This window comes from Harpia harpyja, chromosome 3, assembly GCF_026419915.1.
Source record: "Harpia harpyja isolate bHarHar1 chromosome 3, bHarHar1 primary haplotype, whole genome shotgun sequence".
Classification (NCBI taxonomy): Eukaryota; Metazoa; Chordata; class Aves; order Accipitriformes; family Accipitridae; genus Harpia; species Harpia harpyja.
This window is the reverse complement of record NC_068942.1, coordinates 5,947,349-5,958,267: the sequence shown is the minus strand read 5'-3', so window position 1 is coordinate 5,958,267 and position 10,919 is coordinate 5,947,349. Positions and strand designations below refer to the sequence as shown.

The window sequence follows — 10,919 nt, the reverse complement described above, 5'->3', positions numbered from 1 at the left end:
TGTGCCGAACCTACAGCTGTCCCACAAAACTGCTTGTGCACGTGCTGCGTTCGCCAAAAGGGCACAAAACTGCCGCGGTGGCACAAATCTTTGCTGCGGGAGCCGTGACCTCTCTGGAACCGCTCCATCCATGCCCCGTACCGCTCTGCCCAGGCTGCCAGCAGGAATGATGTCTCGGCAGTGCCCGGTGAATACAGCCGTGGGTAGGAGTTTCTGCATCAAAAGGAGATGCACACTTTACACAGGGTGTAATTAAGCTGTAAACCTCCTTGCCACAGGATTTTGTGGGTCCGGATTTTTACATTTGTCTGAAAAGCGAAGAAATTCACATGAAAAAGAACCACCAAGGGGAATTAAACACAAAGATACCGGGAAATCCTTGAGCAGAGGCTAACCGGAGGCTGGGAGCGTAATGGGGAAGCACTGCTCTCGTGTTTGCTTATCCTTACCGCTTGTTGCTGCACGTCTGCTATTAGCCGCTGTTAGCAACACGATATTCATCTTTTCTTTTAAATGAACCCGTACTGACGGCATCCCTCGTGAGCTCTGGAAAGAGCTGGCTTCAGTCCTCTGCTCCGCCGCATGCTTTCTGTGTAACCTCATTTTCCTTCCTTCAGGGGAAAACAGAAATCGGCGCGTTTCCCACACTGACAGGGTTGAAACGGCTTGCGTTAGGCTTGGGAAGTGCTTAGAAATGCGGGGGGTGTGTGTGTGTGTTGGTGTCCGGCGTTGCCGTGGAGCCGGGCTCTGTTGACAGACTTGGACTCGGACTCGTGGTGGCCAGGGTGCCATGGGCCCGCGGCGGGTGCCGGTGGCTCTGACGGTGGTGGGACTGCTCCGGGACCCGGCTTTCCACGTGGCCAAGTGCACGGCAGAGGTAAACCCCGGGGTTCAGCCCCAGCGCCGGGTTGGGAGCAGCGGGGAGCGGCGTGGGCTGGAAGTAAATAAGCAGAAGAATGCTTGCGCGCGGCGGAGGCTCTTGGAAAGAAAATATTCTGAATTTTGGGTTTCTGCTCTTCTTCGGTGCTGCCAGGCGCAGGCACCGAGGCTTTATGGGGTGCTGCTCGGGGTGGGGGGTCTCTGTTGCAGCATCCTCGCCTCCTCGTTCCTACACCCCCAAGAAATTTTACAGCTGTGCAATGCTGTATAAGGTGTTATGCACATCGCGGCTCTGCCCGACTTGCTCGGCAGCTTCTGACAAGTCCTTAATGCAGCTCTGTCGGTGCAAATGAGAAAGCAAAAAGCTGCAAACCTCACGGGGTTTCGCAGACTTTTCATGAGAAGCTCGGCTGTGCGGCAGATGCACAGCACACAGCCCGCTGTGGGGTGCACAGTGCTGACCTTTATGCCCTCCCTGCCTGTAAAAGTTTATCTGCCAAGCTTGTTCCCCAGCATTATTTACAGCTGACGAAGCTGTGCAATCTATCAGCAGCCCTAAGGACAAGCCAAGCTGATAGCTGCAGGGGGTGTGTGCCTCTTGGCTTTTTTCCTTTTTTTTTTTTTTTCCAGCCACCATCCCAAAGACAGCAACAGGGACCGTGAGCTGAATAGAAAGTCACTTTGCTTTATTCTTTTTAAGGCCAGCTCGGCTGGCTTTGAGCCACAGCTTGTGGCACTTGCCACAGCCCACATGGAGATAAGGCTAAATTGATGAACAGGAATGTCCCATATCTAAATAGCGGTGTGCTCCTGAGGCAACGGTACAAGCAACAGGGTCTGGAAACGTCCACCTCGCAGCCTTCACTGAGCCACTCGCTCGCCCCAAGGCCCTGGGCCCAATCTCCTGGGACAGTAGAGGACTGTGACCCCCCCGTGCATGCAAGAATGCGTGCAAAAAATGCAGTTGATGATGCTCAGCAACATCCTTGAAAATCTTACCCGCTTACATCCACCTCACATGGGGGGCGGGGGTGTACCAGTATAATTCAGTAATATTTGTGAAGCAGCCCTTCCTAGAAAAACAAGACACCCACTACATCCTCAAACAGGGATTTAGAGCAATTTGTGTGTACTTCTGCAAGTGTCGGGAATTAGGCCAGAGGCGTGAGGGGTGCAGAGCAATAACTGGATTAGAACGTGGCTTAGGTTGTAGTTCATGAGTGAAATACAAGCTGTGATAGGATAAAGTGTGGGAGGGTGTCAAACTGCTTGTAAACAATTTTTTTTTTTTCCTCACCTTGAAAATACAGGCTCTGAAGCTGAAATTTCCAAGGAAGTTTGCAGATCCTGTAATACAGCCTTTAGCAGAATTTGCATGGTGTGAATATTTACAGGAGAAAAAGAAGGTAACTCTTGCATCCTCAGGTTGTTTCAGACACTAGTCCTCTCCCTGGGGCTGCAGCCCTCCTCCCAGCTCCGAGCCACCCCCAGATTTCGCAAGTGAGCTTTTCCACCCCGATTTGTTGAACGTTCTCAGAGACCCTCAAGGCAGGGTGGGGCTCTCCAGGCGCTTTTCCTGCTCAGACTGAGCTGCCCCAAAGTGATACCCAGATGACTCTTGTCACGATAACGTCCCGTAGCAGCAGGATCCAGACCTTTAGGGTACGTAACTGCGTGCGACGTCAGCACACCTCACCGAAAGCTGCTGCCCAATCCCTTCCAGTTGGTGGGATTTGTGGTTTTTAAAGTAGGAAAGGCATAAAAATACCACAGGCCACCTTACCTGCAGTGGATATTACTGACTGCTTCTTCACTAAGTGTGTAATTAATCCCTGGAGGCTTTGTCGTCCCTCTGAAATGCAGGAACTGAGAGGTGAGGTGTGGGCTTATGCCTCCTCGGTGATGTGCTTCATTGACGGCCAGCTGCTGGGGGACGAGAAGGAGCTACTCGAGTGGTCTTACCACGAGTGGGACTATGGTGACTTCAAGCCCGAGGCACTTTACCAAGCGATTGCTGAGGATTTCTACGTCAAACATCTGAAAAACAGCCAGGCAAGTGGCAGTGTTTTACCCGAAGGTACAAGGTAAGTGGCTGGAGAGGTTGTCAGATGAGAGGGCAGGTACCACGACGAGGAAGGAGAGCGAGCCCGGCGGTGGCAGTTTCTTGGTTTCTGCCCCGTGACGGTGGGGTCGGGGCTGGAGGGGCTGATGGGGAGCATCCCCTGCTGAGGACGGCAGTGCCTCCGTGCCTCTTGGCAGCCAGGAAGGGGCAAACGCTAGCCCTGATGCCCAACTCGTATTCACTGCTACAGGGCTGGACAGTCTGACAAAAGCACGTTGCTGACCATGCTGCAAATGCGCTGCTCTGAAATCCCAAACCGCCCAGCCCTTAGCTACCAAAATTCTTGGATGCCCTTATTCTTGGGTACCAAAAGCGCAACTGCCAAGCCTCTCCTTTCCAGCCAAGACCCCCTGAAATGCCGTGGTGTCGTGAGGTGCGATGCTGCCAGCGCTGACACGGGATTGAGAGCAGAGGAAAATAAAATGTCATACCAAAATGAATACCGCAGAAGATGCAGCATCGATCGCATGCAGATTTGAGGCTGCCTGGGAAGAGTGAGAAATGTCCATGTTGGTGGGATGGCCGCTATTCCTGCAGATTCATTTATTCCTGCCTGTATTGTATGGGCTGCAATAGGCATGTAAATAAATGCGAGATGAAGAAGCAGGCCCTGCCCAGTAGTTTGCTTTTAACACACTGTTGGTATTATTTCTGCCCAGAATGAAGTGAAACATCCTCTACTTTTTTGTTTATTTAAACAAAATAGTAGGAATGCTGTTGTGCATTGACAATCCCACGGACATTTTCTGAGACCATTCACGCCAGGCAGCTGGACCCTTGCCTGCATGAGGAAGCGAGTGCAGCACAGAGAGCTGGCCTTTCCCTCACTGCGTTTGTTTTTCTGCTTTAAACAGCATGTGTTCGTGTACCTGGAGATAGCCATTGAGGAACAGCCCGTCGGGAGGCTGCTGTTTGAGGTACATTGCAGAGGAGAAAAGCAAAAGTGAGGAACAAGCACAGCCAGTGCGGTGGTTTCACCTGCTGAAGAAGGTGGGACAGAAATCCAGCCAGTGGACATCAGCTAGGAATTTCACACATTTTTTCCTCTTCTCACTTTCGCAGCTCTTTTCAGACGCGTGTCCCAGGACCTGTGAGAATTTCCGTGCCCTGTGTGCCGGAGGAGCAAAGTCTCCCCGCGACGGCCGAGAGCTCACCTACAAAAACTCCCTTTTTCATCGCCTCGTGAAAAATGGGTGGATCCAAGGAGGAGGTGAGTTTCCAGGTGTCCTGAGTAAATCCAAGTGCCAGCAGAAGTGAGGGTGGGATGATCTGCATGAATAATAGCCTTCATCCACGGAGACAGAGCTGAACTGCATGACAAAGCTAATCTCTGCAGGACAAGCTCTTAATTAATATATATATAAAAACCAGAAAATATTTTCTCTTTTAGCCATCTCACTTTCCAAACATAGGAAAAGTTTAGATAATTTGTTCTTTTGATTATCCAAGAGTTTTTCAAAAGAATTTAGGAAACTAATTGAAAACATTAAAACTCTTTTCCATGACGTTCTTTGGTAAGTGATTAGGAAACTAATTGGAAACATGAAAAAACTAAGGATATCCATAGAAAAACATATTACTTGTTTTATAGAGCGATTACCTTAGGGAGGCATTTAGCCAAGTGTCAGAACCCTTGCAAACGTGCTGGTGAGTTGTCTGAATGCCAATTCAGTGCCTGGAGTGTGGCACCAAGGAGAACGGAACCATGAACGATGGGTCACGCAGTTTGCCCGACTGACATCCGCAGGGAAGTCAAGGTAGTTGAGTGTATCAGAAAATATTTCCTTCATTACTCCCTTTTGGTCTATCATACATCTTACTTACCTGTATTTCTTAGCTGTGTTTGCCTTGCTCCAACTGTGAGTGCGTAAATACATTTCAAGTTTATACTTTGAAGATACACCTCCTACTTGTCATGAATAACTATGCAGATGCCCATGTAGTCCATAAAAGCAACCTAAAATTACCAGCTTGCTACTGTAGAGGACTAACCATAACCTGATAGTGTAAGACAATGTGTAACTAAAGTAACAAAACCAGACTTCTTTAAAAAAAAAATAAATTTAAAAATAGATGCATCAGGTTGCTTTAGTGCCTCACTCATCAGAAATCTGGTTCAATAGGAATTTCGCTCTTATCAAATCTCTATTCTTAGACAAGTTAGTGGTCTTAACTCACCATAATAGCACAGCTGCATTTTCACCCTTCCTTCTTCTAACCCTGCTCCCCCTGACAGACGTCCTTCTCCAGGACGTCCCCTCCTCGGCTGGGCGCTGCCACTGCAGGAGCTCTCCCAGCAGGAGATGCTGGACCTTCTCAGCGGGGCAGCCATTAAATGCACCCCATGAAGTAGTTCTCCATAGAGAGACCATCTCTTGGGACGGAAGCAGAGCTCTTCCCAAAGGTCTGTTAAAATTTTGGTAGTAAAACAGAAAGACGGATGCAGTCGTTCCCTCAGGCTGATGCGCAACCCACGTCTGACATCGGCAGAGCTGCTCACTGACAACTCCCAATAACGCCTGTGATAAACCTGGTCTCTGATGGTTACTTCTATCTACCCTGCAGACATCATAACTGGAAAGGGAGATGGAGGAGAGTCAGTTTATGGCCCCACCTTTGAAGGTACGTTTCCTCAGCTATCTCACTGCGAAAATGGCAAATTTCCACAAAAATCAAGTTGTTTACCTGATCTTATTCACAAAATAACCTGGGAATTTCTTTTCATCTCCCTAAAGCAAAAGGGTTTGCTTTTCAGTCAGAATCGTTATCCGCTTGTATTAGCATGAGCAGACTGCTTTAGCGAGGTCACTTTTTGATCTGTAACCTTGTCCCCCTCCTGTGGTGTCCCCTGCCCGAGGCTCAGGTCCACCAGCCCCTTCTCCCTGCCTCAATGAGGGCTGGTGGTCACCCGCTGCCTACAAACTGCAAATACTCGCCTTGTGGGTAGGACCTTAGAAATGCAGAAGTGGATTAGCTACAGATCTCCAGGCACCTGATACCACTTGTTTAAATGCATTTAAATCAATGGAAGTAAGTCGGCTTTAACTCTAGATTTCCTGGACCTCAGGCAGCTTTTCAGGCTTGGGCACACTGCAGGCATCGCTGCCAGCAGCTATGTGACTGCGGATGCAAGGGGAGTTACTTCTCAGTCTCACATAAAACCATGAAAGTCAAGAAATGACAAACATAAGCTAAGATTAACAAAAAATGTTCCCCCATACTGGTATAAAGTAATAAAATATAAAAAAAAAGAACATTGTAACATGCGATATTTAAGAAAAACAACCCATATAATTAACACAGACGTTTGGGATCTTCTGTTTAGATTTAATGCTACCCACAAAGAAGTTTTATGACAGTTAAAGCACTTTTGAAAGTGATTTATGCTCCCTTAACATAAAAGCTTTCCCACTGCCAATGGCGCAAACGATGTGACATTTGAGCAGGCTGGGCAGCAGCCAACAGTGAGATCAGAAATGCCAAGCGTAGCTGAAAACTTTCTTTCCCAAGAGGCTGAAGAGCCCACTCGTGAGGAGAAGCCGCTCTCACCTTCGAGGCCCCAGGACGGATGGAGCAAAACCCGGCCGGAGGCGGGTCGCTAGCCCGCTCTGCCCGGCCGAGTCGCGGTGCTGGCGGGCAGGAAAGCTGCTGGAGGTGGAAGCCCGGCATGCGGGATTTAAGGGGGTAAATGCTACGGGCTGCCTAGAGTGGGCAGGACGGGGCAAAAGTCACTTCCTTGACGCTGGAGCTCCTGAAATAGCAGCAAGCCTAGACTCTCGGGACGCACGCATCTCAGAAAGAACATAAGCTGGTATTGGGAAAAAATAGGACTGGCTGTTAAATTGTTTGCAAGGCGGATGTCACCGAGGATTTAAAAGTTTGTGAATCCTCTTTTTCCAGCAATGCTACTCACTGGATTTGTGCTAGTGCACATCTCGCACCCTTCGTGCTTTCTCTTCAGGTAGAAATGGTCCGTGGAGGAAAATGAGTTTGAGCGTGCGTGGGCACCTCTGCATACAGGAGAGCGATGGCCCCACGCGCGCTGCCCGGGCTGCCGCACGAGGCCCCAGCCCAGCTCCATCCTCCTCCTCCAGGCAGAGCTTGTGCTTTCCCTGTGCCACCCAGGAAAGGAGCTGCCATGTCACGTGGGAAGGTGACAATGCATCAAAAATCGCTTAAGTGATTTTACGGTGGATTTAATTTGGAATCTGTCAACCTTGAAAGTGTCCCTGGAAGAGTTTTATTACCCATACTGCACATATTCCACGTGTTGATGTATTGAAGGGGAGGATTGCTAATTCTTCTCCTCCCCCTTTTTAATTAAAAGTTGCTTTTCGTCCTTGAGAAAGGTGTTCCCTTGGGTATGCCTTTCTATTTTAAGGCTTAGATTGCTTTCCCAGTACTTCCCGCAAAACTGTTTTACGCTGAGGGCAGAGGACAAATATCTTCGATATCTGAAAAGGGTGAGAGATGCCTCTGTCAGCCAGCAATGTTCTGGGAGACTCCGTGCTTGGCACGCATCTGGGCGCTGCAGCGCTTGCTGAAATTAATGGGACGCAACTGCATTTTACTGTAATGAGCTGAAAGGACTGAGGTAATTACAGAGAATCACTCACACTGGAGCGTCATGTCATTGGACAAAGAATCCTGCTCCAAAATTAGTCTGCTGAAGTCATTTTGCAAACCGCAAGGCAGTGGTCAGGGAGTAACTGTTCAGTTAAAATTTAATTACCATTTTTATGAATCAGTTTCTGAGAAAGGCACTCAAACAGGCTAAAAAGAATTTAAAAAAAAAAATCAGAGAACAATAAAATCTAAATATTTCTACAGTTTCCTTCAAGCTTGCTGAGAGCTCGATGGGGCTCTTGACTGCTCAGTGTGATCAGACCAGAGACGGGTGATGGAGGAGGTCAGGATCAGTGGACCCCCTGCTCCCCACCTCGTAGCCGGGCTCCCTCCACGGAGAAGAAGGAATCAAGTCCTTGCCATCATCCCCCAAGCCCAACCACACCTAATGCCTATCCTTCCCCAGTCATCCCTCTTGAGAGCCATTTCTTCTCTCCCTCACCAGTCCTTCCTCGGCCGGCACGGAGGATCCTCTCCACCTCCTCACAGCTCCCGCTCCCATCGCCTGCCTCCTCTCCTCGCCCCGGAACAAAGCCTCCGCTCTGGGAAGCACCCCAGCCTCCTTAACTAAATATCTGCTCTCCATTTATTCAGCTCCGTCACTTTATTTGGCTAAAGAAGTCTCCCGCTCACCCTCCCGCGCCAGCCGCCGAGCACTGGGCGCAGCCAGGCATCCCTCCCCAGCGAGACCTGTCCTGCCCTCGCAGCCCTGCCTGCCCTCGCCGGGGATCTTGTCCTCTTCAAGCATCCGCTCTGCCTCCCGCCTTCCTCATCCATACAGTGGGAATAATCCCCAGTAGCCGCGGGGAAATGCCGCGCTAAGTGCCCCGAGCTCCTCCAGCGAGAGGCATTACGGACCGACAACGGAGAGCCGGAGGCATTGCTGCTGCGGCTCTGACATTCAGAAATACCTAGAGTGTTTTTTCATGGATATTTTTCATTAGCTTCTTTACCGGCTTAAGCACTAGGCAGTAGTGGGAAGCTCCTTCTAGGAAGGACATCATTGATTCAAACCGGACTTGGCTCGCGTGAGAGTCAACGAGACCTTTGGGGGAAAGGGAGAGGGGGGAAGAAGGAAAGGGGAGCTTGCGGGAGCTGGCAAAAGGGAATAGGAGCAAAGGGAGCAACACAACTGCGGCCTTTCATCCCCGAACTCTTTCCCTAGATGAAAGCTTCTCCATCCGTCACAAGGGAAGAGGGGTCCTTGGGATGGCCAACAAGGGCCGCCACAGCAACGCCTCGCAGTTCTACATCACCCTCCAGCCAGCTCCCTACCTGGACAAAAAATACGTGGCTTTCGGGTAAGTACGCACAAGCTTGCTGCCGCTGCGCTGCGCGGGAGCTCGCCCTGGCCCCGCAGGACGTTGCTGCCCGGGAGGAAGCATCCATGAAATCCCTCCGGCAGCTGCGACACGGATGGATGCCTCTGGCCAGGGCGAGGATGGACAAATCAAATTTGCAGTACCTAATGATACCCATCCCTCCCTTCCACTGCCCTGGCCTGGCTTGCTCAAGCTGGAAAACCCTATGGCAAAGCTGCCGGGGCCTCTCCAGGACGAAGGCTACAAATTGATGGCCGCATAGCTTGGTGTCAGCTGAAGGTGGGCCCTGAGGGACAGGGGGGGTGTTGAGCAAAGCCTCCGGGCCTCATGAGCTGAAAGAAATTATTTTAGTGAATGCACGCTGGGAGTTTGTTCTCAGTAGGTTAACGTATGGGGCTGACCCTGTTAAGATGGTTAGATTTTCAGGATTATAATAAGGAAGATTATTGCTCTGAGCTGCTTGCTTGCTGTAAAAGAATGAAATACATACATATTACCACAGAGCAAGTGCAGTTTCCATGTAACCACATCATGGAGAAAGACAGCGTATTTAAAGGAAGCAAAAAGCACAACCATTTAACCTACAGAGAACAAACCAAAAGCAATTGCTGGCTGGATATACTTACAACCAGCAGCATTCACCTTGAGTTTCAGCCTTGACACCGGCTCTGTATAATCTGAAAGGTGCAGGGTCCATGATCTTATAGCCAGGCCCTCTTACATCTGGGTGGGAGTTTAATCCTGAGGGAGCAAAAAGCAGCGACAGCATGTGACGAGGACAGCTGGGCACTTTACAGCTCTGCTCTGCTCAGTCCTTCTGACGTCCCTGCTTGGGCAAGGGCCACCTGCAGTGTCCTCCCTGCTTGGTACTGCTGGGATGGGGTGGGATGGGATACGGTATGAAGCTTTCCGGAGCACTGCTGGCATCCCTTGCCATGCCGGCGCCTGCAGGAGGCACAGCTCATGCTCCCATAGTGTGGGAGCAGGACAGGCTGAAAATCGTAAAGATTGCAAAATGTTGGACTGTTTTCAGGATTCAGGTTGGCGTTGTGAACGAAGGAAATGAAAGATATTTCTCAGGAAGTCACTTCTAATGCTGTCACTTCTGACAGTGTGTCTCTTGACTTCTTTCTCCTCAAAAGTAATGGCCATTTGTAGCTGGGGCACACGGTACAACGTTTTTTCTTTTAATAAATGTAGCTGCATAAAGCCGTAGTATTTTCACCTCTCCTAAAACACCAACTAGAGGCTACTTAATCAAGAACTGATAGCATTTGCAACCTCATTGAGAATAACAACTTTTTAAAGAGCAGAGAGCGGGTGCAGCCTGTCAGTAGGAAACCGGCGCCTGGGTTTATTACAGCCCCGCACAAGCCAGAGGCTGCAGAGCTGGCTCTGGACGGAGACGGATCATATGTGCCCTTCTCCCTCCCATAGGCAACTGATCGAGGGCACGGAGGTCCTCCAGAGACTGGAAGTTGTACCTACCTATAACGAAAGGCCTACGGTAGCCTGCAAGATTATTAACTGTGGGACCTTTGAGCCATGATCGCCAGCTGGTTTTCCTGCCTGCTGTAAGGTAGAGCACTATTTTCCACTCAGCTTTTTACAGACCTTGATGGCTTTTACTTAAGGCAAAAATAAAAGCGCTACTGGCACATGTGAATAGCTTGGAAACGTTCTTCTGGCTTAAAAAAATTGTTCATAAGCTGTTAAAAAGCACTTTTACAGGAGTATAGAAAAAGACTTGTGAACGTATCTCAGTGCCAGTCTATAGTTTATGGAAATGGTGTCAATACGATCATACAGAGACAAGCAGATATGGCAGAATGCACATATGGCTAAAGCACAGGTGGACAGATGGATACACACCTATAGGGATAAAGCTAACTGTTCCTGGCTAAATTCTGCCTCTACCACAACCTCCACAGCAGAATTGCCCTGCCAGGTTTGCCCCATGTAGCCCAGAT

At 49.6% G+C, this 10,919-nt stretch overlaps 1 protein-coding gene across 1 annotated transcript; it reads left to right on the top strand.

Moving 5' to 3' along the window:
* On the top strand, window positions 1-10,615 carry PPIL6 (peptidylprolyl isomerase like 6). The gene is made up of 8 exons (XM_052781247.1): window positions 1-877; window positions 2,190-2,285; window positions 2,743-2,931; window positions 3,856-3,918; window positions 4,064-4,211; window positions 5,567-5,623; window positions 8,793-8,928; window positions 10,387-10,615. The coding sequence occupies exons 1-8, from the start codon at window positions 791-793 to the stop codon at window positions 10,496-10,498; spliced, it is 888 nt and encodes a 295-aa protein (XP_052637207.1). The 5' UTR covers window positions 1-790; the 3' UTR covers window positions 10,499-10,615.
* Window positions 10,616-10,919: the final 304 nt, after the last annotated feature.